The sequence below is a fragment of the Vulpes lagopus genome, chromosome 19 (assembly GCF_018345385.1).
Source record: "Vulpes lagopus strain Blue_001 chromosome 19, ASM1834538v1, whole genome shotgun sequence".
Classification (NCBI taxonomy): Eukaryota; Metazoa; Chordata; class Mammalia; order Carnivora; family Canidae; genus Vulpes; species Vulpes lagopus.
The window spans coordinates 50,973,771-51,001,215 of NC_054842.1; the positions used below are offsets into that span (position 1 = coordinate 50,973,771).

The 27,445-nt window shown below is 43.1% G+C and overlaps 1 protein-coding gene across 1 annotated transcript in view; it reads left to right on the plus strand.

Annotated features, from left to right (window-relative positions):
- Positions 1 to 22,134: 22,134 nt before the first annotated feature.
- The window catches only part of LOC121478933 (TCDD inducible poly(ADP-ribose) polymerase), a 29,845-nt gene continuing 24,534 nt past the window's right edge, over positions 22,135 to 27,445 (plus strand). Inside the window, exons 1-2 of the mRNA XM_041734427.1 lie at positions 22,135 to 22,338; positions 25,505 to 26,462. Coding sequence (XP_041590361.1) covers positions 25,546 to 26,462 — 917 coding nt within the window. The 5' untranslated portion in view covers positions 22,135 to 22,338; positions 25,505 to 25,545. The remainder of the gene's footprint in view (positions 22,339 to 25,504; positions 26,463 to 27,445) is intronic.

A 27,445-nucleotide genomic window follows, 5' to 3' on the forward strand; every position in this document is an offset into this window, starting at 1 on the left:
ACACTCAGTTATTTAACCAAAACAAATGAAAACTTGTATCACTATATACCTGTACATGAATGTTTGCAACAGCTTTATTCATATAATTCAAAGGTGCAAACAACTCAAATGTCTGTCAACAGATAAGGTGATAAATCACAAGATACCCATATGATAAAATATTACTCAGCTATTTAAAGGAACTACTAACACATGCCACAGTATCAATGGTCAAAAGACACTAGACATAAAAGAGTACATATATATGATTCTATCTATATGTAATTCTAGAAAGGCAAAATCTAATCTATAGTTACAGAAAGCACATTAGGGGTGCCTAAGATTAGGAGTCATGGGTCAGGGACCTGGACTGAAAATGGGTACCTTACAATATCTTAAGGTGATGAAAATGTGTTTCCTGACTGTGGTTGTACAATGGTTGTATTTACTTATTAAAACGCATTAAACTGGGGTGCCTGGGTAGCTCAGCTGGTTAAGCATCTGCCTTCGTCTCAGGTGATGATCCCAGGATCCTGAGATCAGGGGTCCTGGGACTGAGCCCTGACTCAGGCTCCCTGCTCAGTGGAAAGTCTGCTTCTCCTTCTCCTTCTGCCTGTCCCCCAGGCATGTGCCTGCTCTCTATCTTTTACTCTCAAATAAATAAAATCTTAAAAAAAAAAACTCATTAAACCATAGCTTAAATTGGGTGCATTTTATGGAAATTTATCTCCTTAAAAAAGTTACAGATAGTGCTCTAAGGGCACACACTCTGAACCTATCAGCTTAGGTTAGAAATCAGCTCCCATTCTTTTTTTTTTTTTTTTTTTTTAAGATTTTGTTTATTCATGAGAGACAGAGAGAGAGAGAGAGTCAGAGACACAGGCAGAGGGAGAAGCAGGCTCCATGCAGGGAGCCTGACATGGGACTTGATCCCGGGTCTTCAGGATCAGGCCCTGGGCTGAAGGCAGTGCTAAACCGCTGAGCCACCAGGGCTGCCCCAGCTCCCATTCTTATTAGCTGTGCGACCTTGGACAATTTACTTAATCTCCCTTTGCCTCTCAGTTTTATCATCTAAGGTAATAGGATAGTAACAGCACCTACTTCACAGAATTGTTGTTGGGATTAAATGAGTCAACACACAAAGTTCTTAGATCAAATGGCAAGTATTAATATTATTACTGTGATTTTTATTGGTCACCTGACCATTCACAGAAAGGCACAAATATTTGAAAATAGGGCACTCTGTGTTGTTCACTGTTCATCTCCTATATCAAGCACAGGATGATATACATAGTGGGTATTTGATAAATATATATATATATTTTTAGTGTATGAACTGTGAATAAATACTGTGTTTCTCTTTGGGGTGATAGAAAAGTTTTGATGACGGTTGCACAACATTGTGAATGTAGTTAATGCCACTGAAATATGGTTAAAATGGCATATTTTATATTATTTACATTTTACCATAATAAAAGAAAAATGTTTATATACCTAATGAAAAAGAACCTACAGCTTTAGATTTCAGCTCTGCAGAGGCTATGTATAACCTCAGAATAATCACTATAGCTCTTTTGTCTGTGGCTTAAATGTGGAGGAAGACATTCATTTGTAGTGTCCTTTAAGGTCTTAAGATGAGGATATTGTGAACATCTTGACAGAAAAAGTGAAAATTTGGATCTACCATGAGGTACATTAATAACCAAAAAGTCTTGATATATCAAGCATTTGTCTAGTAAGATAAAATTTCCACCAACTAAGCTACAGCTTACTTCCCACACTAAAGCTATAAAAATATGGGAGATTCAGCACCTGTTAGTAAAATTATGAATTGAAGTATCTTGAGTTCCGGTGTTAAGCTGCTCAATAACATTCTTCTTTAGGACTTATATAACATGATTTGCTTGCATATCTGCGATACTTCTAATAAAAATAACAATTTTGTGGATACGGTCAGTTTTTAGGAAATGTTCTCAAAGTGACAGCTTGAAAACTATCATCAGTTTATTTCAAACCCTTCAAGCACGTGAATGAGTGTTCATTTTATGGCTATAAAACTTTCACATGTTCCTCCTTCCCTTGGTGGAAATTACTTAAGAACTAAAGATGTCGGGCAGCCCGGCTTAGTGGTTTAGCGCCGCCTTCAGCCCGGGGTGTGATCCTGGAGACCCGGGATCAGGTCTCACATTGGGCTCCCTGCATGGAGCCTGCTTCTTCCTCTGTCTGTGTCTCTGCCTCTCTCTCCCCCTCTCTGTGTCTCCCATGAATAAATAAATATTAAAAAAAAAAAACAACTAAAGATGTCTAAAATGATTAAAACCCCATAACAAGTACAGAGGAAGAAGTTTTTAGTGGTTAGATTAATTTAGACTAGTATGTAGTAATACTTCCTACCATAAAGACAGAATAAAAAGATACCCAATAGTTTCACTCAAAAGGAAAGTTTTATTCATTTTTTTCCTCCTCATTTCTCTCTCTACTGCTGCATGGTAACCACTGGAGAAAAGAGGAGGCGTGTTAGATTCCACAGTGGCATCTGCACTGACGTCGAGCAGTGCTCTGCGGCTTGCTGTGTATTTTGGCTCTGGTAGACTAGCTAAACTTCCATTACCTTGTTATCAAAATACCACAATGATAAGAGTTCCTCTCCCCCAAGGAATATATTTCACTTTACAGTTACTAATCAGCAAAGAGCCACAGGCAGATTTTTTTTTTTTTAAGAAAAGAGCTAAATGAACCATATGTATTATTTTCTTTACACAGGCTAAGGCTTTGAATAGAATAACAGGTGGGAGTTTGCAAGATATTTTAAATATTTCAAAGAGCCCAGTAAAAATTCTGTCAATACTAAGACAGAGCTTCCTGGCCCTACTTTTGGCTTCCAATTTTCATAGCATGCTGATTAATTAGGGGTTATATGTGTCTAAGTAGGAATGGAGAAGTAAATTATTACACGATAAATATAGTTTACTAGAGAGATTTTTTAAAGTAAATATGAGGTCCTTATAGGAAAAGGATAATGAAACAAATCCTTGGTGATTAAAATGATGGGAACCGGGAGCCTATACTAATTATTCGGTAAGTAGTCATCTTTCTATACTGTTGCTGCCTATGTGAGTATTATTTGTGATTTATACCCTACCATTTTCTGAAGACATTTAAATGGTCTCACACTAGCTAAATATTCTTTCAATACTTGGGTTACTTTACTACTTGCCCAATGAGATGATAGAAGCCCTAAGGAAAAGGAGGACCAGTCTTAGATGTCTCTGAACTTCACTGTTTTTCTAAATAGGTGTTTTCTGGCACAGAGTAGGTGTTTTCACCTTGTCCTAGTCACTGACCAATGGGTTGTTGGAGGAATTTTCTGGTCAGGTCCATGTGTTGCCCTATTTCAGCAAACACTTACCAAGAGCCTACTGTGTGTCAATCCCTGAAACTAGTGTGAAGTGTAATCAGGTGATGGGAACACACATTAAAGGAATTTGTAGAGTGCTCAAGGGAAGGGAACAGTTTATGCAAAAGGCATGAGGCCGGAAGAGCTAGGCTGGTCTGAGGCACCAAAAGGACAGCAGGTTTAGGTTCTGTGGAAGCAGGAGAGCACAGAATGAGATGAGCTTGGAGAGGCTGGCAAAAGCCAAATTATGCATGGCCTTGTAGGTTATAGTAAGAAGCAAGAAGCTCTTAAGAGTTTACTCGCTGACTGTTCTGAGAGTAGGGCTGGGGAAAGGGTGGTAAGAAGTGTGTCGGAGAAACGAGTTTGGAGACCAAGTATTGGCTTAGACCAAAGTGGCAGAAGGGGGATGAAGAGAAGTATGTTTGAGATTTATTGTCAAGGTAGGAACCATAGGGTTTACAGATGGACCAAATGCAGGAGATAAGGGAAAGGGAGAAGTTTCTGGCTTGGACAATTGCATGAAATGGAATGCCCCCTTTACTGAGTTGCAAGATTGGGAAAGAACAGGTTGAGATGGGAGGTCTTGAAAGGGAATCAAGAGTTTGGTTGTGGCTGTATTATGTTTGAAATGCCTGAAAGACATTGAGAGAGATGTCAAGTTAGTAATTACATTTACAAGTCTGGAGCCTATTAGATATATATGGTTGATCAGCATATATTGATGATATTTAAATATATATTAAAGGAACTCTGTATTTTAGAGATTCCAAAGGAAAATGTAAGGAGATAGAGAGGAACAGGGAAAGGAAGTAGAAAGGATACCAGAATGTGTAATGTACCAGAGATCAAGAGAAAAGAACAGTCAGCTGAGAAGTACGCAGCTCGATGCTACTGAGAAGTGAGCAGGGGGAGAGTAAAGTGACTATCAGACTGGATGCCATCAGGGTCACTGGAGGCCTTAAGCAGGCAGTTTCAGGAATGTGAAGGATGCTGAAGATAGACTGGACAGCAGGTGAAATGGAACAGGTGAGTTTGAGACAGTACAAACAAATAACTTTTTGGGGAGTTTAGGAGAACATGCAAAAAGGAAATTCAAGAGAGACAGATTTAAGGGAGGCAGATGGGGCTGAGACAAACTAAATTTTTAGGGATGCTGAGCTTCCGGTAGCTGCAGAGTATCCAAGTGAAAATGCCTTGCAGAAGGCACAATTGACTGGAGAGAGAGTTTTGAAACCATGTATGTACAAAGCTTGGACAAGAATCACTAGCCCAGATTCCCTTTTAACAAACCCTGTCCATGTTCAAGGTATGATGTAAAAAATTCAACACATAATTCCTCTTCCAAACATTCATCTTGGACTACTCAGCACAGCTGGTAACAACTCTAATCTCTAAGATCTACAACAAGCCACCTTAGTCCTTTACTTGGCCCCTTGAGGTTTTTCTGTAAACTAAATTTCTAGAGGTAGCATTTCTGGCCTGCAAGGTATACCTTGAACCGACATGTCAGAGGGCAGCTGCGCCCTCATAGGACCGTGGGAAGTTGTAGAAAGTTTACTGAGATATGCTGCCTCTCTTAGTTCCTGCTGTGAGTGGCATGTTCCGTCTGCTGGTTTCTGCAGCCTTTGCTAAATAAATGAGGAGCTTAGTTTCTCCTGAGGTCAGTTAGTGTGACATCTGGGCCATTCTTTCAATATTGGGAAAGGGAGAAGAGCCATGAAGCTCATAGGAGGAGGAGGGGATTTTGAAAGTAGAACCCATTACGTATGACTGCTGAAAAATTTCTTCAGTACTTTGATGAAGACTCATAATTCCTTATGGGAATGTTTTCTTGTGAGGGTAGCATGTACGTGTATCTTATAGGCTTCTTTTCCTCTTTTCAAAAACTTTAATATGCACCTACGTAAATAAGTTCCCATCTTATATGAATTGATTCATTTGTCAATAATAACTGCAGAAGCCAGTGTGTGGCCACACTACTCCAACAAAAACACAAAGTATATTGTGTTTCAGCTTAAATATGTGGAGAAGCAGTAACCTTGTTCTTGTTCTAGTGACATCCATTGACTTACATATGGTTTCTCTGTGTCCTGAGACTGTAAGTTCAATGGAAAGGGGACAGAGATACAACATGGGCAGAATGTAAGAGATGATTTATAGTATATACTAAAAAATAAATGTCTTGTTATATTAGATTCCTAGGGCTGCCATAACAGTGTGTCATAAATGGGTGGCTTAAAACAACAGAAATATATTGTCTCCCAGTTCTGGAGGCCAGGAGCCCAAAATCAAGGTGTCACCATGGCCTTGCTTCTTCTGAAACTTGTAAGGGAATCCCTCTTTGCCTCTTTCTAGTTGTCCAGAAACCTTTCGCATTCCTTGGTTTATAGCTGTGTAATATTAATCTCTGCTTACATCCTTACATGGCATTCTCTAGGTCTTCAGATGACCATCTTTTTTCTTTTTTTTAACACCAATTATATTTGATTAGAGGCCTACCCTACTCTAGTATGACTTTATCTTAACTAATTACATCTATTTCCAAGTTTTTGTAACACTATTTCCAAATAAGTTTACATCCTAAGGTACTAGAGATTAGGACTGTAACATTTTTTTAGGAGACACAAGTCAACACTTGACACTTATAACTTTTCACAAGAGAGTGGGAGGGAAGGAAAGGAGGAGGCAGGAAAGAAAAGTGGTAGTTATGGGTAATGGGTTAGGAGGCTACTTGTCCCCATTACTGTTTCCAGACCTCTATGTCCTTACCCCTTTATAACAAAAAATTGCGTCCTAGGGGCCCCTGCTATTTGGATAAACTACCCTCTCTTCCTTTTTTCTGGTAGATACTGTTATATACTGACCAATTAGTTCTGTCCACTAAATATTGGGCAGGAGTTCTCAAACTCTGTTGTATATTCCAGACCACCTGAGAACTTGGTAAAAATATATAGAAGCCCAGGTCCTATCCTACTTCAACAGGCCTGTCTCTGTATCTTTTAATGGCTCTCTAGGTGATTCTAATAAACTCTGAAGTTTGAGTATGAATGTCCTTGGGCACATGGCATGTAGTCTTTCTACTCCCATATTTGCCATCCACAAAGGTGACTCATCTAATACTAGGTCTCTTATTTCTTGACCTCCTTCGCCCTCAATGACCTTCTATTCCACTCCATCACATCCTGCCACTCCCACAGCCACACTCTGGACCTTGCCAGCATTATCTCACTAATCTGGGGTAATCAGTATTACCTGGAATGAGCTGCAACTCTAAAGGGCAGAATTATAAGGTGAGTTCTTTTTTTGTTCCCAGTTGCCCTTTCAACCCCCTTTCTAAGCTAGTTCTTGGGGAGGGGGGTTTGGTTGCTTGTTTTTTGTTACTAGAGCAGACCATTAACTTTTCTGGCTTTCAGGTCATAAAATTTCTTCTTGGAACTCTTGGTCACAAGATCAGTCTCAGTGCGATCATTCAAATGTTCAATAGAATTTGAGCTACGTTCAAAGCTAAAGCTCCTCTCCTCGTCTTGTTATTGTCACTCACTGGTAAGCAGGGGGAGAGGAGTACTTAGGGTTGTTTCTCTTTCCTCTCCATCCTCCCCCCAGTTCAGCTGCCTCTGTATCCTCTTGGATTGGATCAAGAGAAGAGGCTGTCAAGGTTTCACTTGGTTGTCACAGATACAGTCCACCATGGCGGCCTTTGAGACAGCAGAACCTTGGTGCTTACTCTTTCCTTTGATGGGCATTTCTGTGAGTTTTGAGGAGTTATTTCGCACTTGGAACACTCCAGTAAGCTCCCGTGATGGACGCAATGTCTTTCACCTTCTACTGGCTTCCTACAATTTCTTCCTCAGCACCTGGCCGTCTGGTGCCTACTCCCTCAAGCTAGTCATGGGATCTGGGATAGCTCCAGACTGGTTCCTCCCATAGGCCTGCATTTAGGCCGGGAGAAATACTCACCAACCCTTGCCTAGCTGCTGGTGGATATGAGCTTGCTCCCATACACCCTTACGTGCCCCCTATCACCACACCATTCTCCTTGCACACCCTAATTTGGTCAGAGCTTCTCTTACCAGCCCTTACACTCTTCAAACTCAAGGAGGCACAATAGAAGCTCTTCAAATGGCTTCCTTAAAGTATCTCTCTCATGTAATTTGAGAGAGGAGCACCACTGCCTTCACCTAGGAGAAAGTGGAAGTAAAAACCAAGGTACTCCAAAAATTCTCCAAAGAACACTTGGCTTTCAGTTTTTCAATTCCAGTGCTTGCACACACTCCAGGTGAGTGATGGATTAAGGGTCATAAGACCAGTCTGACCATCTCTTTGCAGGTCCCACAGAGGCAATATAACACCTCATTATGGCACCTATTGTTTTCTTCTCAGTCTTTAGGGCCTCAGCCAAAACTAAAACAGAAAGAGCTCCAATTAAACGTCCTGTTTACACAGAACGCTGCTCCCTAATTTAGAAAATGGCCAGTTTGCTTGTTAAACAATTCTCCCTAGGACCATTACGTGACCTTAAGGGGACCCTTCTCTGATTCATGGTCCCCTTTACTTTCTCTCATCACTAGTAATCTCCTGCTTCCCTCACTGCCCGGTTAGATTTCACAGTCTATTATACTTTCAGTAATTCTCTTGCCAATACCATACTTTCCTTTGTCTCTTTATCATTTCATAACATCAGTCTGGAAAAATTTCAATCTTGGATGAACTCAAAAGCTCATATCCTCCACACCTGCACCCAGGCAACTGTGCACCACAACTGAGAAACACAAAAGGGCTAGTTGATATGACTATAATTTCCGGGTCACTAGCTCTTAGCCCTCAACACAACACTGCCAACAATTCTATTATATTTCTTTGGCCAACTGGCTCTCTTTCTGTCTGTAAGGGACATTTCATGTGTTCCCCACTATACTCAACCTTTAATCCCCTACCCTAGTGCTCACTTTCTGTTGGTCTGTTTTTATTGTCTGTTGTTTCTATAGGTTTTTTTTATTGTCTTGTCTCCTCATGATGTATTTCCTTTCTCCCTCCAACTTTTATTATGGTAAGTTTAAAACTTACAGGAAAGCTGCAAGAATAAGTACATATAGCACCTCTATATGGAGATCCACACACATATCTTGGTATACAAACACATACACAGGCAGTTACACATGGTATGATTCAAATTTCTATTGCCATAGTATGCTAACTATAATTGTATAAATACAACTTCACTGCCAAAGCGTCAATCTTCAAATTGACCCTATAATTAACAAAAGCCCATCATGATCAGTAACAGTGTCCAATCATAACACTTCTTTCAAAATTTGTCAATGACTGGTCACCGCACATGTTATTCAGTTCAAGCATAACAAAGCATACAATTGTGTTGCCTCCTTTTCTCCCAGTGGTCAACTCTCATGACACTTTTTGAAAAAGATTTATTTATTTCAGAGAGGGGGGCAGAAAGAGAGGGAGAGAATCTCAAGAAGACTCTGCACTGAGTGCACAGTCGATGGGGGAGCTCCATCACATGACCTCAAGATCATGACCTGAGCTGAAATCAAGAGTTGGACAGTTAACCAATGGAGTCTCATATGACACTTTATAAAAATAATATTTGAAAGAGAAAATTGGTCAAAGGAGATGAAAGTATAGGAAAGAAAAGTGGTAACAATGAAAGTGAAATTTGAATCAAACACAAATAGAGTTACAGAAGAGATAACTGGGAATACTGACACTGCTACCATTAGAAACACTCCAGATATGCAGCCAGAGAAACTTACTAAATGCAGAGTTACCAAGATTAAGGAGGAAAGTGGCTGTGATGAAAAGATAAAAAAATGTCTTTGAGGAAGTGACATTGGCAGAAACTTCACATTAAAAGAACTTTTGAAAAAATAAATAAAATAACTTTTGAAGATTTCACAACATTGTAAATGAAAATGATAATGATTCAAGCTGATCCAAACTTAGGAGTATGGCAATTTGCAAAGGTACAGAGAAGATACTTCACTGTAAGAGTTATACGATCAGAGGAACCATACAAACTACTTTAAGTTTTTCAGAAAGAAATATAATACTTCAATCCTCAATTTCTCTAATGTTTTACATTCTAGTGTACCAAATAAAAATTACTTTTACTATTTTTTTTATTCCCTACATTTATAACTGACCATCATAATGTTTTGACAAAAATGTTTAAAGGTCATGGAACAATGGTAATTTCTCCCACTGATTATGAAAATAATTTTGTACAATTTCACTTTACATGGTCCTTTGAGTGCTGCACTACAATGCAAAGTGAGGACTATATATACATATATTTTTTTTTCCCTGAACCATTTGAAAAGACTCTATAGTTATCATGATGCTTCACCCTCTAAATAGTTCAACATGTATCTTTCTCTTAAGAACAGGGACATTTAGGACACTGGGGTAGCTCAGCGGTTGGGCCCCCGCCTTCGGCTCAGCAGTGTCAGTATTTTCTAATCGTTGACCCATGATGAGTCCTGAGACAGAGTCCCACATCACGCTCCCTGCATGGAGCCAGCTTCTCTCTCTGCCTGTGTCTCTGCCTCTCTCTCTGTCTCTCTCATGAATAAATAGATAAAATCTTTATATATATATATATATATATATAAAAAGAACAGGGACATTTTTCTACATAATCACAATACCTCTCTTGCTCTCAAAAAACAAACATTGATACCATAATATGTCTAATATTCAGTACATATTCAAATATCCCCAATTATCTGAATGATATCCTTTATAATGTTTTACTAATATCCAGAATCTACATAAAGATCAGGCATTCCCTTTAATCTAGAATAGTTCCACTGTTTTTTTTCCTTTTTCTCTCATGATATTGATACTTTTTTGAAGTGTTCTATAAAATGTCCCACTATTTGGATTTGTCTGATTGTTCTCTCATGCTTATATTAAAAATCAGTGTTCTAGAACTTGTTTCTTCCACCTGCCCGACTCCTACTCCCCAGACAGAAATCAGGTAGCTATGGTATGTTATTGTGAAATTTCTATAATGTTCTTCTCTTCATTTTATTCTTTGCTTTCTCTCCTTAACCAGTCAACAGGGAACCAACTGATCCTCTTCTTTGCAAAAAACAACAAAAAACAAAAACAAATAACTTCACAACCAAATCCCTTGACCCTCTCATACTTTCTCAAGAATGACTGAAATTCATCATCCATTTCTTCATTCGGTTAATTCCAGGACAGTCCGTCTTTTTACTTGTTGGGTGCTTAAATGCCCTCATGTCCTCTATCCCAATCCAAATCTACTCTCAAGATTCAAAATCCTTAAACTAAAATTGAAATGACTACCATCAGCTTAAAAAGACACATCTCCCAGGGGAAGATTTGCCTTTCAGCAAAGCTCTGTGAAGATGTGTGCCCAGTGCCCATCCAGTTCCCAAGGCATAATAGACTCTGACATTTTGTTGAAGTGAATTGACCTATACATAGCTCAGTGGGCAAAATTTCCTAAAGATTTCCAAACCAAACTGTCTTAATTAAAGCACTGCTTTCAGACTTACAACTGTTTCTGCTGATAATAGTTTATACAGGAGAGTGCTAGAGTCTTGGAGGACCAGGTAGGCATTTGAAAAAAATCTTTGAAATATTGTTACTTTAATCTTGACCAATAAAATAGCTCCTTACAACATGCCTTATCTGCAATCACACTTCAGTAGAAGCTTGCTAAATTCAAAAACATATACACCCACATGTATTTTAAAGAATACTACATGGATGATGGTTTTTCCTCCTCTGTTCACCATATCAGAAGGTGTAAAATGTCCGTTAATGGTCATTTTAAGCGTGACCATTTGGTTAAGGTGTTGTGTGTCAGATTTCTCTATTGTCAGATCACCTCTTTCCTTTTGTTACTAATAGTGTATAAGGAGATATTTGGAGACTATGTGAACACACTATTTTCTAATCGTTGACCCATGATGAGTGGTCAGTGGTGTTACTATCCATTAATAATTATTTTCTTATCAATTATTATTTTGGTGGTTACAAAATGATTTTTAAAAAAGATTTATTAAGAGAGAGTGCATGAGTGGGGGGCAGGTGGGAGGCAGAGAAAGGATCTCAAGCAAACTTCCCACTGAGCATAGAGCCTGATGTGAGGACCATGAGATCATGACCTGAGCCAAAATCAAGACTTGGGTGCTTAAGTAACTGAGCCACCCAAGCACCTCACAGAGTGATGTTTTAATGTTATCAATCCAACTACATTTATTCACTGGCATTCCTCTGTAAAAATGAGTTTTCCCTCCCTTCTTGTACCTTTGCCCTTTGAGTATTTTTATCAACTCATGGATTCTTTATCATTCAGTATGTTATAATGAATTGCCATCCTTATTTTTATCATTCAAATTGTCCTATTTGGGCCAGCAGGAGAACCTTTAATCTGGCTTGTGTCCTTTGACATTCCCCATCAGTTTGAGAATGCTTATCTGGTTATTTTTAATTGAGTGTCAGATATTGCATTTAGATAACTGTAAAAGTAGTTTGAGGCCTAGAATAATATTATCTTTCTCCAAGGAGGATTTATATTTGCTTCTGGCAAAAGGTTAAGGCCACTAGCAATCCTAGATCACCTTAATCCAATTGGAGGACCTGAGAGGATTTGAAGCTGGGAGGGCCGAGTCTATTTCTGGTCCCAACTTATAGCCTGTTATCACTCCCCTTGATCTTCCTCAAACTTCAACTTTTATACTTCTTGCCCTCTTAGTCTTAAAAGTTCTATTCAGCTTCTTAGCCCCCTCTTTGGGATAAATGGCTCTAAATGTTTTGCTCACCTCTCTGGGTTTCCTTCTCTCAGATCTTGTTACCTTCATTCTTCATGTTAGCTCCTAGGACGATTTTAAAAATATTTTGTTCAACTTTTGTGGGTTTTCTCAGTAAGAATATGAGCCTGAATTACCTAATCTATTACTGGAAGTGAAAGTTCCCCTTACCTCAGAGTTGACTTTTAAAAATAAAAATATAGTCATGTCATTTTCCTAATTAAAACAGTTTCAATGACTGCCTATTTTTCTTTCTTTCCTTTTTTTTTTTTTTTCATAGATTCACAATCCCAAGATCAAGAGTCACACGCTCCACCAATTGAGCCAGTCAGGCTTCCCTGCCTATTTGTCTTCAGAATCCTTAATTAGGCCTGAAGGTCTACATCCCCAAATCATCTCCAGCCAGTCTCCCTCTCACTTTCTACTTTCCAGACCCACTCACTGGCTTTTTTCTGCACGCCACACCTTCACAATTCTGGCTTTGCACATGTGGTTCCCATCCCTTGATCATTGTTAATTGCTCCCACCCATCTCCCTCTGATCTAGTTAATGCTTAATCATCAGAGTTCAGCCAAACGCTTCTTCACCAAAGAAGGTCTTCCTGGTTCCCTCAGACTAGGTTGGTCTCTGTTATGGCACCATGCTCTTCTTCACCAAAGCACTCACTGAAGTGTGTGATTATATGTTGATTTGAGTAAAAATTGTTTAAGCATCTGGAAGGATGCTAAATGAAGGCAGGGATCCCGCCCATTTTGCTAACCATTACATGCCCAGCAACTACTTATAGCAAGTATTCAATAAAATAGAGGAATGAATAAAAATGATCAATCAACAAGTCCTTTTCTGGGCCACTCATCTATGCAATTAGCCCATTTATTTCCACCACCAGGACTGCACCTAGGGTTTTGGTGATGTAGCTAAAATTTCCTGGCTTTTAACTTTGAAGTCTGATTTTTTTAAAAAAAAGTTTCAGTTTCCATTTTTCTTATGGTTTCATTGATTTCATTTCAAAAGAGCATTATTTTTGACCAAAGAAACATTTTTCAGTGACTTCACAAAACTTTAAAACCAAGGGGTTACCTTGGCTTCAATGTAAACATACTTATCATTGAGAACAAGTCATTCAGATGCTTGATCTCCAATTTAACTAACTCTTCAGAAAGTGAAATATAAGAGTTTCAGGCAGGTGATGAAGTCAGAATAGTACAGCAAATAATATTGCAAATATTTTCTTTTGCTTAATATAGATTTTCCTGGTAGAGTAAATTTTCATCTGCTTTGCATTTGAAAATAAAAGACAGCTGCCTCTTTAGAGGCTTGTAGGCAAGAAGTCAATAAATAATGGGAACTCTAAGTGATAATACAGGATTTTTGTTTTAAAGGCAGATTTATGCTTACTTTGCTAGAAACTTGCATGAGCCTTCACTGATATTTTATTTTCAAATTTTACTATGCTTGACTTGGAGTTGGCTATTTTTCCCCTCTAAACCCATAAAACATACAAATGTCAACTGTTTCATTTCTTTAGCCTCAAAGTAATTTCTTATTCAGTCAGCCTCCCTGAATGGGATCTTCACTGACAAAACCGGGTAATAGGAACTGTAAATTAGCTTAGGTTTATAGGAATTACAGTTTATCTCTCCCGGAGAACCACCACTGGACAACACCTTACTTCCAAGCTTTGTGAAAATAAATCTCCCTCTTCTGCAAATGCAGAACACAGTCCAATACTTTTTTTTTTTTTAAAAAAGATGGACTATTAAGCCCTTCTAATTAACCTTCATGTCAAATGAAGGAACCAATGTGTTTGCTCTATAGCTTTAGAAATGGGGATATCCTTAGATACAGTAGCAAGCAGTGCTAGCTTCTACTCTTAGTTCTCCTCTTCATTATCCAACTGCCTACTAACCATCTCCACTTGAATATCTATTATATCTCAATCTTCACATATCCAAAACTACATTGTTTCCCCTTGCTCCCAAAAGCCTACTTCCCACAATCTGCACCATCTCAGTGAATGACAACTACATTCTTCTAACTGCTCAAGCTACAAAGTGAGGGGTCATTCCTGGCTCTTCAGTTTCCCTCATACCCCATACCCAATTCAACAGCAAATCCTCTCAGCTCTACCCTCAACATGTGTCCAGAATCTGACAAGATTGGGTGCGTTCAGGGTGGTATGGCCGTAGATGTGTCCAAAATCTAATCACATCTCATCACTGCCACAGTTACACTTGTCCAGCCACAATACTTTCTTCCCTAGACTATTAACTAATCTTCCTGTTTTCACTCTTCCCACCCTACAAGGTTCTTCTACACATAGCAGCCAGAATTATTCTTTTAAAACGTAAATTATAATTTCTATGTCAAGGTAGAATCCAAAGTCTTTACCATGGCCTAAAAGGTATGAAATTTGGCCACTCCTTTGACCTCTTCAGCAGAACTCTCTTTTGTTCATTCCACTCCAATCAAACTGGCTTTTGTGATTTTCCTCTAACATGCCAAATTTACCTCGACCTCAAAGCCTCTGTATATGCTATTCTGTTTCCCCGGAACGTTCTTCCCCTAATATTCTCACCGCTAGCTCCTATATCTTCCTCAAGCTTCTGCTAAAATATTTCCATTTAGGAAATGTCTTTCCTGCACAGCACATTGTTTTTAAAAACACCTCCTTCCCTTAATCACAGTTTTTTTAAACACCTTGGCCAGAGTGACTATATATTTCAGGGCAGTCCTGGTTTCATCTGCATTGTCCTGACATAATTATAGATAACTATTCTCAAAGTGTTCTTATTTGATAAATTATGTGACTGTATCCCTTACCATGTCTTAGTCTTACAGCTTTCATCATCACCTGATGCTACTTGCCTATCTCTTACCATTAGAATGTTGATAAGAGTTAACCATTTAATTCTCTGCTATATCCCTAGCACTTAGAAGTGCCTAGAACACATACCCAAATACGTGGTGAATGAATAAGTGAACAAATGAATAAATGAGCTGGGGTCATTAACTCCTTATGTTAAGTGTTCTTCTGGGAACTTAGGGAGGAAAAGATAAGACACGGTTCCTATCCCATGCGCAAGTTCCACCTGAGAGATTCTGATTTGACTGGTCTTGTGTAGAGACTAGAAATGTCTATTTTTAAAGCTACTCAAGTAATTAATTGTCACATATAGGTCAACCTTAAATCCTATGGTCTGGGAGCTATCTACCTAGTGGAGGAGTCAGATGAAAGGCAGGTAGGATGGGCAGCCTGGGGGCTAAGTGGTTTAGCGCCGCCTTTAGCCCAGGGAGCAGGCTCCCTGCATGGAGCCTGCTCCTCCCTCTGCCTGTGTCTCTGCCTCTCTCTCTCTCTGTGTCTCTCATGAATAAATAAATAAAATCTTTTTTTAAAAAAAAGAAAAGGCAGGTAGGAATCAAAACCATCTCTCCTCAGCAAATGGCTAGGATAATCCAGTATGCCAAAACCACCATTTTAAGTTTAGACGTCAACATGAAAATTTATACTATGTACATGATACTTCCCAGTGTACCTGGCCAGGGCTACTGATGAATTAAATTCCTAAATTCCATTTTTTGTTACTGAGGAAAGTCTTGACTATTGGCTTTACAGAGCCACAAATTTGAGTGGCAAAAAAGGAAACTATGGATGGCCTAGCATGTCTCATGATAGTGTAAGTGAGGACAGGGAAGTTGTCCCACAGAGAACCAATTCCAGAACTTGATGAAAATGAGTACTTGGACATAATTTATTTGCAGGGAATAGCTTTGTAACCAAACCTGTGCATATGCCCTAATTATATCCTCAAGATAAACTCACACCAGTAGAAATGCTATTAACTCAGATAGATATCTGAACATGATTTTCATCATCTTTAATTGGGAATTCACTTTTTCAAAAAGAAAATGGCTTTTTTTCTTCTTATTAAATGTAGGTGTACTACAAATACAAACAACGGAGTTTCTTAACATGCTAAAGAATAATAATTTTAGATACTTCAAGAAATCTGCTGCTGCTAATTCTCTCCTCTGACAATACGTAGTTGGGCTTAACTCGTCCTCATTATATAGTCTTAGCACTTTGCCTGGTATACCACTATTTTAGCACTTACCACCCATAGTGTGTGTGTTTGTTTTCCTACTTGGCCACACCCCTGGAGTCTCTTTCCCCTCCTAGCGTCCCCCCACATCTCAAGGGTTTTAAGACTATGAAGGCTTAAAGCAACCGTACCTAGGGAACATCTTCAAAGCAGAGAATCCCTTGCCCTCTGAGATTTGGATTCAGAAGGTCTAGGATGGGGCTGGAGAATCTTCAGCAGACTTCCAGAGGCCATCTGGGCGGTCAGTTCACAGACTTTAAGAAACTGACAGAAAGTAGGAACTATCTTAGTCATCATTGCACAACCAGTGCCCAGCACATGCATACCCGATATATGTGTACTAAGTCAGCTAAATGAATGATCCAGAAAAGATCCAGGGACTTCTATGAGGAAATCATTTTGTATAGATCCAAAACCAGTTAGATCAAATAGCACTTTATGTACTGTAGGAATTATTCAACAGGTCCAAAACTGAAAGGGAATTGAAGAGCATACTTGATTGTCATGCATCCTGTGAGGAGAACAGCCCAGCAGATGATTAGGCAGATGACAAATGAAAATCTTAAAACAAAATACCTTGTGATCTGGTATAAACATTTTAGAACCCATGCTATTCATATTTTAGCTATTTTCTGCTAGGCCTTATATTTTCATCTTTCCCAAACAGAGGTACCTTACTGCTTATCAAAGGTGAAAAAAAAAAAAAGGTTTCAAGAAAAAGGAGATTACAAAGGAGAAATATTTTTAAAACTTGGAATGGTCCTTAAAGTGAATATTCTATCACTTTATGAAAATATGAGCGTGAAGTGCACATTTATCGACGCATGTTCATGCCTGATTCTGAACCTACCTCTGAGCTTTGAATTAATTCACCCTTAATTTGTGCTGATTAAATTCCCTACCTTTAATTGCTCTGACATGTTCTCTAGCAGCATTTTCCAGTCTTTTCCCATCAACACCATATTTAAAACCCACTTGAAGTAAATAAATTTCAGCCAAAATCATTTCTTGCTCTAGAATTCCAAGAGTGGAGCACTCCCTCAAAGGAAAATAGGAAATCTTTCTTTAGGTTAGTTTTAGAGGTTGACCCATTAATAACATCAACACAAAATTTTCAATAATAGATTTTAGGTGTAAAAACAATAGTAATTCAGATGCTTAAGTAAGAAGTTTGACTTTTCTTCCACTATGAATGTAATAAATACACACACATGTGAATTCCTTTTGAGTTAAAGAATAAGTTGTTTTTATATATATAGTCAGAAGGCATTATAGTCTGGACTTAGCACTCACAGATAAGGAATTGTCAGTCTGCCATTTATGCAAGTTCATTGTGTTCTCCATGTAACCTCAGTATAGCATTGCTAAGAGCTAAGGCCTCTGTTTTCAAATCTTGGGTCTTTCATTGTGCTGAGTCACATTAGTCACTGTTTCCTTCTTGGTGTGGTAACCAGAAATCATTATCCTTCTACCAGAAGAATGTTGGGGAATTAACTATTACTAATAGTTGTGAAAACAGAAAGCAACAGATATTGATACTTATACTTCATTGCACGTATTATGTTAATGAAAATGGAAGGTCTTGGATCATGTGAAATTTGAGGTAAGCAGACTTGGCTTTTATATGAATAAATTGTTCATTGAAAGTACTACTAAACTGATCAGCCATGCCAATGTAAAACCAGCAGACAAGGATGACAGAAGTTAGCAATAAAAGGAATACATGGAAAGGAAATTAGCATGTTTTAATCCTATAAATATATTCAAAAAGAATTTAGGGCAGCCCGGGTGGCTCAGCGGTTTAGCACCACCTTCGGCCCAGGGTGTGATCCTGGAGACCCGGGATCAAGTCCCATGTCAGGCTCCCTGCGTGAAGCCTGCTTCTCCCTCTGCCTGTGTCTCTGCCTCTCTCTGTGTCTCTCAAGAATAAATAAATACAATCTTTTAATAAAAAAATTTAATGGCCTAGGGCCATATATAGAAAGTGTACATCTACATATGCCATATATGTTGCAGGTATAGATTTGTGCCTTTTGTGGTTTTAAAGAGTACTCAGAGAGGAGTCACTTATTCATATAGGTTTACTTACAATATTTAATCCAAGTACTTGAATGTGGTAGATACTCGGTGAATAAAAATTTTTTTAAGTGAATTGAGAAGTTCTATGGCAAGGAACCAGTGAAGTAAAACTTTTTATAGTTACTTGGAATATTAAATGACTATTTATTTAAATGACTGCGCTAACATGGAAAGCCACTTGTAATGAAGGGTTAAACAAAATATGAATTTTCAGTAATGTCATAATGACGGGGGAGGGAACCTCTGAATAAAATAAGATGAAACACAACTATAGCAAAATGTTAAAATGGGACTTTAGAAGGTTCAACTATGGGTATTTTTAAAAAAGGTTTATATATTTTAGACAAAGAGAGTGTACGTGCACGTGCAGAGGGAGGGGTAGAGGGAAACAAGACAAGCAGACTCCCCACTCAGCGGGAAGCCTGATGGGGGGCCTCATCCCAGGACTCTGAGATCATGACTTGAGTGAAATCAAGTCAGATGCTTAACCAACTGAGCCACCCAGGTGCCTCCAACTAAGGGTATTCTTATCTTTCTCTCTACTTTCTATTTTTTTCCTTTAATACACATGTATTTCTTAATCATATAATTTGGTATACCTGTGAAATTGGCAGGAAATGTTACAGGACTTGACGTGTTACTTTGTGACAGCTCTTTCATTTCTGACATATGGTCATGTTGCTATCTAACCAGTAGAGTTTGCAAGCAAGATGACTAGAAGATAATATCATAGTATTAGCTAAGAAAACGTTTAGCTACGTATAACAGAAAACAGGCTAACCAAATTGGGGTTACAATGAGTTGAGGGGTGGCCAGTCTAGGACTACTTCCTGCAGCAGTTTCAAGATATCATAAATGACTCAGACTCCTACCTTTCTGCTCCAGAATCCTTAGCTTGTGGGTCCTATCTTCATATTTCCCACATCATGTTCACTTTCATTTTTGTCATGAGGCTCCATGTCCATCCTTATATTAGTATTCTAAGAGGAAAAGGAAGAAATGGAAAGTATATCTATATATATTAAGGAAAAGAAATGTCTTCCCAGAAATCTTCATCCTATGCCTAGAACTATATGCATGGCCACTCATAAGTATATGGGATCTAGGAAAATGATTTTTTTTTTTTGACTAGGCACATTGCTAGCCCTCCTCTCTCCCCTCTAAAAGTTATCAGGTAAATAAATAAATAAATAAATAAATAAATAAATAAATAAATAAAAGTTATCAGGCTTTTTCTGAGGAAAAAAAGGGGCAATAAGTAGTATCTGCTGCCCCTTTTCATAAAAGGAATACATTCATCTCCCCCTCATCCCTGCAAGAGAAATAATCTCAAAGTCTCATCCAGTTACTGTAATGAGCTCAGAGTCCAGGATCCAGAAGTTCCAACGATATGGAGTACTCCCAATCAATTGTATGGCTCTTCATGCTCCGGCAACTAACTTTTAAAGAAAAGTTATTTGCCTCAATACTCCTAAAATAAGTAACAGTAGATAGACAAGGTACAGGATGTTGGTACAAGTCCCATTTAGGAAAGGGTAAATGGGAAACACACAGTGGTTACTACAGAACATCTCCAATCCTGTTGGATAACTGTTGCAAGAAATCTATGCCCTTGGTCAGTTCATCAGTCAGTTCCTGATTCGGTTCTGTAGGAGGACCTTCCTATTCCATTTCTTCCAGGGGTCCTCTTGGACTGTTCCTTCTTGGAACCCGGATATTATAATGCTGCAAGGAAGCCCAAATTAGCCATGAGGAGAAGCCTTGTAGAGAAAAACTAGGGAACCCAGCCAGTAGCCAGAGACATGCGGCCCTAGTTGAGCCAGGCCCAGCCGTTTAGGGCACTCCAGTCGAAGCAATAAGCATCCCCAAGTGCGGATGAGCCACATGCACCACGACCTGGCTTAATTCCTAAACCAGAGAATCCAGAATCGTGAGCAAGTAAGAATTGCTGTTTTAGGTCACTAAGTTTTGGGGTGGTTTGTACCCAGCAATAAAGTAACTGAGTTATGGGACACCTGGGTGGCTTAATGGTGGAGTGCCTGCCTTCCGCCCAGGGCGCGATCCTGGAGACCTGGGTTCCAGTCCCACATCAGGCTTCCTGCATGGGGCCTGCTTCTCCCTCTACCTGTCTGTTTGCCTCTCTCTCTCTGTGTCTCTCATGAATGAATAAATAAAATCTTAAAAAATAATAATTCTTAAAAAAAATAAATGAGGCATTTCTAAAAGAATAAATAATGTGTAATTTAATGGGTGGGAGAGAACAGAATTAAAAACAACCCAAAAGAAAGCATGAAGTGTAAGGACCATAGAACAGAGACAAAGAGCAAACAGTAAAATGCTACTTTTTGAACTTAGATGCTGGCTTCTAGGGCAGCCAGGGTGGCTCAGCGATTTAGCACCTGCTTCCAGCCCAGGGCGTGATCCCGGACTCCCGGGATCGAGTCCCACGTCGGGCTCCCTGCGTGGAGCCTGCTTCTCCCTCTGCCTGTGTCTCTACCTCTCTCTCTCTCTCTGTCTTTCATGAATAAACAAATAAAATCTTAAAAAAAAAAAAAAGCAAACAAAAAGGAAACGTGCTTCTAGGTAACTCCGTGTGTATGAGCAGGCGCAGACCAAGACGCTGCCTTAACACAGTTTTTAGGCCTGAAAATTCTATGTTTACCTAGGGGCGTCGGAATTCGTAGCTTCGCGGAACCGCCTAGACTTGATGCCCCGTGGAGCCGCCTGCTGGGGGAGGCCCCGCCCTTAATCCACTTCTTGCTGGCGTCGTGTGGTTTAGAAGCGCGTGAGCAGGCTGGAGACCCGTTATCTCCGGTCCTAGCGCTGCTTAGCTCTTTATATAGGCGTCCCTGTGTGTGTTTGTGTGTGTGTGTGGTTTTTTGGTTTTTTTGTTGTTGTTGTTTTCTTTTTTTTTTTTTCAACCCAGGAAGCCTCCGAGCTGTGGGACTCAGTCAGACTTGAGGCCGCGGGCGAGAGCAGCTCTTGGCAAGCCGCGTGCGCGTCTCTGTCCACGACTAACCGCCATCCGGGGCCCTTCTCCCCCGACACGGCGGGACCCACGAGCTGCACGCGGGGCTCTCCCCGCACCACCGGAAGCCTATCCGAGGACTCACCGCCCAAGACATTCGTCGGCCCAGAAACCACGGCAAAGTCGCGCGGGGTGCGCGCCGGGAGGGGGAGTCCGTGGCGCTCCGCGGGGCGGCGGCCGCCGGGGCGTCGCCGGGTCCCCGCCGGGTCCGCGCCGCGTGCCGGGCCTTCCCTCGCGGCCCGTCAGGCAGGGGGCGGGCGACCCCGTCTGGCCGCGGCGACCGTAGCAGCCGTCCGGCTCCCGTCGGGGTCCCGCGGCGCCGAGGCCGGGAAGGCCGGCCGCACGGAAACGGCTCGTGCCGTCCCGCACCCCGTCCCGGAGCCCCTCGGTCAGTCAGGCGGCGCCCGCCCCGCGCGGCGCACACCGCCGCTCCTCACAGCCGCGCGACCGGCCCCCTCCACCCCCGCACAGCGCGCGTGCGCGCGCGGGAGGACACGCCCCCTCGCGGGAGCACGCGGCCGCCGCACGCACGCACGCTCCGCGCGCCTCCCCGCGCCGGGAGCGAGCGCGCACGCGCACGCGCACGCGCACGCGCACGCGCACGCGGGGCGGGCCTCCCTCGCTCCGCCCGCCCCGCCCTCCCTGGCGGCGCCCACTGAGCGCCCGGCCCTCTCCCCCCGCCCCTCTCCCCCGCGGCCCAGGCTCCGCCTCCGCGACGGGGCAGCCGAGAGGAGGCGACCGGAAGCCACTTTAAAGCGGAGCTCGGGGTGACAGGCGAGCGAGCCGGAGCGGGAGTGCGGCCGCTGCTCTCTGCGCTCCCGGCGGCGGAATGGCCCGCGCGCTGCCCGCCGCGGCCCCGGCCTGACCGTCGGACGCCCGAGCCCGCTCTCCGCGCGGACGCTGCCGCCGCCCCGGCTCCGCGGTCCGCGCTCTCCGCGGCGCCATCAGGTGAGGGCGGCGGGCGGCGGGGGGCGGCGGACCCGGCGGGATGGCGGGCGGGGGCGCCGGCCTCGCGGCCTCCGGGGCTCCGCGCTGCGCCGCGTCCGTGCTCCCCGGCTCCCTCGGACCCGCCAGCCCGGGACGGGGCGGCCTGCACCCCCGGAGCCCTCGCGGCCGCGGGCAGGTGTAGGATCGGAAGGCGGCGGCGGCGGCGGCGGCGGCCCCCCGCGGGCGGACCCCGACCGACCCCGCGCGCTCTGCGGCGCCGCAGCCCGCAACTTTGCGGGCGGTTCTCACGCAACTTCGGGGCGCACGAGCGCGCGCCGGCCTCGCCCCCCGTCCCCCGCCCCGCGGCGCCGGCCGCCCGGTGCCCGCGAGCGTCCGAGCCCCGCGGGACGAGCCCCTGGGCAAGGTCGGTCGGGAGGCGGGGACGGCCGAGCTGGAGAGGCGGCCCGAGCGGCTTCCGCGGAGGAGGGGCCCCGACGGGGTCGGGACGGCGCGCGCGGGATGCTCGGGGACGCGGGGTCGGCCGGGCCGGGCCGGGCGGCGCCTCCTCCGCGCTGCGCGGAGCTGCCGGCGGCCCGGGGGGCGGGGCTGCGGGGCCCGCGGCGGCCGGCAGGAGGCGTCCCTCGGACCCGGGCTCGGCGGCGGGGGGCGGCGGGGCTGCGGAGTGCGCACCGGGCGGTCTCGGGGCAGGGGCGGGGGTGCGCAGTTTGCAGCGGGCGGTCTCGGTGCGCGGGGCCGGGGAGCCCGGGGGGCACCACGCGGGGTCTGCGGGGGCGCGGAGTTTGCAGCGGGCGGCCTCGGTGCGGGGTCGGGGGAGCCCGGGGGGCACCACGCGGGGCCTGCGGGGGCGCGGAGTTTGCAGCGGGCGGCCTCGGTGCGGGGTCGGGGGAGCCCGGGGGGCACCACGCGGGGCCTGCGGGGGCGCGGAGTTTGCAGCGCGCGGTTGCGGGGCGGGGGGCGGGCATCACGCGGCGAGGGGCGGAGCGGCAGGGCGCCGGCTGCAGGGGCCCCAGCCCGGAGGAAGTGTCCCTCCAATCTTTATTTTTCTGTTTTGCAAACTAATTGAGGAACAAGTCCCAGTGACTTCCCCAGCGCAGCCGCTCCTTAGGGCTCGGCCTCCTCCTCGGTCTTATTTCCGAGCGGGTCGGAGGCAGTAACAGGAACAGGGCGCGCGTGCACACACCCGAATGCACGGGACGGGCGCAGCGTGTCCTGCCTGATCGGAGGGGCCGGGCGGCTGGAGCGGGCGTGTGCGCGCGCGAGGGGAGGCCCGGCGGGCTCGGCTCGGCGCGGCGCGGGGCACAGGGAACACCAGCGCCCGTGCCAGTCGCGCCTGGAGGCCAGAGCCCCGAGCGGCGAACGATGACGCCTGGCCGGGCGCCTTCCAGCTGATGCTCGTCTCTGTCAAGTCGCTCCTCCGCGAAGCCTTCCCCGCCGCGCCAGCTCCCACCGAGCTCCCGCTGCCCCTCCCTGTGCCCTGCGTGTGCACCAGCCCCGGCCGGGTGCGGCTGAGCTGTCCGCGGCCGCCCGTATGCAGATTTTGCGCCGTTACTATAAGCCTGTTTTCCCCGTTCTGGGGACTCTCTGTTTCCTTTCCTCTCGCTTGTCGTAAGAGCACAGCGAGCAAAGCGTGTAACGCAGAACGTGCGTTAATCAGCTGCTAGTTCTGGTCGCCAGGAGGCTGTTAGGAGTCAAGTTTTGGGGGACTCAAAAAGTTACCGGTGGATTTTTCCTGGGTTGGTTTCCCTGCACGTCCCCCACCCTGGCCTTGTTCAAGGGTGAGCAGCACTGTGCTTTGTGCATTTCTCTGAGTTGGATCGTTATGAACTTATTGATATGTAGATTCATGAGTCTCTCCAATTAGATCTCTAATATTCATTTTTCTGGGGAGTCCGTCTTAGCATTCTGTTGTTGACCTGTGAAGGCTAACAGAACTAGTCCTTTCACAAGTGCTTTTTCTTCAGTAATTCAGTTTAAAAAAAAAAGTATGGAAGCACCTACTGCGTGCTTTGTGCTAGGCATGGATGCTGCTGATCACCTGGGATGAGTGTTTGAGGAAGTCATGGACGCTTGCATCAATGATGTCTTTTTCTTTTACTCAGTTGGCCAAGACAGAAGATGAATTGCTCATCACCAGCTCTTCCACCTCGTACAAGGCTCATTAAATATTTTCAGAATTGGTTAATGAATGTTAGGTTGTGGAGGAGACACTATTTGTCCTTCTACAAAGTTTTCTATATTCTGGGTTTTCTGAGGGGTCTTATGCTTTGAAGAGAGCACGCTTTTGGTCTCAGTTCATTGAGAATCTGGCATTTAGGGTGTGTTTTATATTGTATTTTTCTGTAATATGGCTTCACTTACCTTAAGAGATAAAATCATATATGTAGCTTTTCTGAAGATAAGGGGGAGGCCCTTCCTGAATTATGCAGTTGTGTTTGGTTTCCAAAGCAGTGTATAGTGGTTGCTGCTGATGTAGCTTCTGTTGCTAAACAAGCAACTGGAGGAGTATTCTTCCCCCAGTAGTGATAATGTTTTGGGGATTGTAAAAGTAGATCCTTAACATCCTGGGGGGATATATTGGAATTGAGAAATGCTTCAGTATGCTCCTGGCTTTCTCTCCTATAACATCTCAGTTGTGAGCCCCTGTTTCTTGAGTATATCCTCGTGCTTTAAATTCACTCACTGTTTAACTTTGAAGTTTATCCTTCAGTTGATGGACTTTTTTTTTTAATACAGTTTTTGTCACCTCGTGGGATAGGTGATAAAGAAACTGTGAAGAGAACCACAAAGTAGAGATGTGGCTTCCTTGTTGTCATCTGTTAGCCACACCTATTTCTACCCCTCACCCTCCACCACACCCTAGATTTAGTAAAAATTCATACCTCAGCAGAATTACCAATTGTATATTGTCCACAAATGAATGTCAAGAGCCTTTTGAAAGATACTATATCTTTACCTTTACCTGCTGTGGGCTTTTGAATAGCCTTGGCTGCTTGGGAGCCTTAATTTCTCAATAAAACTTAAAATTGACTCATAAAGATGAAATACAGTATAAAAGGAGTGACTTCAGGGACTTAGTCACAGACTAAAGCAAAACATTTTGATGAATGAATGGGATCCAGTTGTTGTCAGCTTGTAAATGATCATCTTTCCTTTCCTTTCCTGGTAGGATTTTTAGACTCTGAGGAGCAATTGGAGCTAATCCACATCATGGAAATGGAAACCACCGAACCTGAGCCAGACTGTGTAGTGCAGCCTCCCTCTCCTCCTGATGATTTTTCATGCCAAATGAGACTCTCTGAGAAGATTACTCCCTTGAAGACTTGTTTTAAGAAAAAGGAGCAGAAGAGATTGGGAACTGGAACCCTAAGGTCTTTGAGGCCAATTTTAAATACTTTGCTAGAATCTGGTTCACTTGATGGTGTTTTTAGATCTAGAAACCAGAGTGCAGATGAGAGCAGCTTACATGAACCTATAGTGAAAAAACCCCTGGAAATCAGTCCGTCATGTCCACCCACAGAAAACAGTATGTCTGTCCTGATTCCTGATGGGACAAATGTTGGGGGCCAAATACCGGAAGCCCATCCTTCCACTGATGCTCCAGAACAAGTGGTTCCAATCCAGGATCACAGCTTTCCACCGGAAACTCTCAGTGGGACGGTGGCAGATTCTACAGCAGGGCACTTCCAGACTGACCTTTTGCATCCAGTTTCAACTGATGTTCCTGCTAGTCCTGACTGCATAGACAAAGTCATGGATTACATTCCAGGGGTTTTCCAAGACAACAATTTTACAATCCAGTACATTTTGGACACCAGTGATAAGTTGAGTACTGAGCTCTTTCAGGACAAAAGTGAAGAGGCTTCCCTTGACCTTGTGTTTGAGCTGGTGAACCAGCTACAGTACCACACTCACCAAGAGAACGGAATTGAAATTTGCATGGACTTTTTGCAAGGCACTTGTATTTATGGCAGGGATTGTTTGAAACATCACACGGTCTTGCCATATCATTGGCAGATCAAGAGGACAACTACTCAAAAGTGGCAGAGTGTATCCACTGATTCCCAGGAGCACTTGGAAAGATTTTACTGTAACCCAGAGAATGACAGAATGAGAATGAAATATGGGTATGTATCTATAACTACTTTAAAGCTGTTGTTAATCCTGTAGAGAAGGTCAGGAAGCTAAATGCTTCTTAGTAGGGTGGTTTCTTTCAGTAGTAACTTAACAGGTTTTACTCTTTTGGCTGTATGCGATCCTGATTTTTCATGTTGTTTGAATGCAGACTATTTACCTAATGAAACAATGAAGGTTTTATGATTTAAACAATTCAGATGTCACTCTGTTCAATACGTGTGTGCCTAAGAAGTTGCATATACATTGAATGTCGTGAGTCAGATACTGTTTTAATGGCATGAGAGTTTGCTTTTGAAAGATTTTCTTTCTTCTTCCAGGAACCCAGGGGATCCCTGGGTGGCTCAGAGGTTTAGCGCCTGCCTTCAGCCCAGGGCTTGATCCTGGAGACCCGGGATCGAGTCCCACATCGGGCTCCCTGCATGGAGCCTGCTTCTCCCTCTGCCTGTGTCTCTGCCTCTCTCTCTCTCTCTCTCTCTCTGTAAAATCTTTAAAAAAAAAAAAAAAAAAAAAAAGAAAAAATCCAAGATTAATCTTAAGGTAGTATAAATAATGAACCAAATTTATCTAATTTTAAAGTTTCGCGTAGTGAGTAGCTGCTGTTTTTTATGGGGGAATAGTGTCATTTAGAGATTTTTGTGGCCCTCTTTCCATTTTGAATGGTACAGGTTTTTTGTGAACTTCTTCCCAAACTTCTGAATCATGCCCAAACATGTTGAATTTCTTTTAGTTTCTTTCAGGTTTCTTAAGTTTATTACTCTATTTTTCTTATAGATAAAATTGTTCTACAGTACAGGCTATTTTCTTCGACCTGAATAATGATTTGTAGGTAAAATTCATGTTAAGATATGTTTACCATTTACATGAAAACCAATTATCCTCAAGTTTTTGTATGCAAGGCATGCAAATATATTTGGTTTTTTCAGTGTGGATGTCCAAGCAATATTCACTCATAGGGAACTGAAATTTCCACATC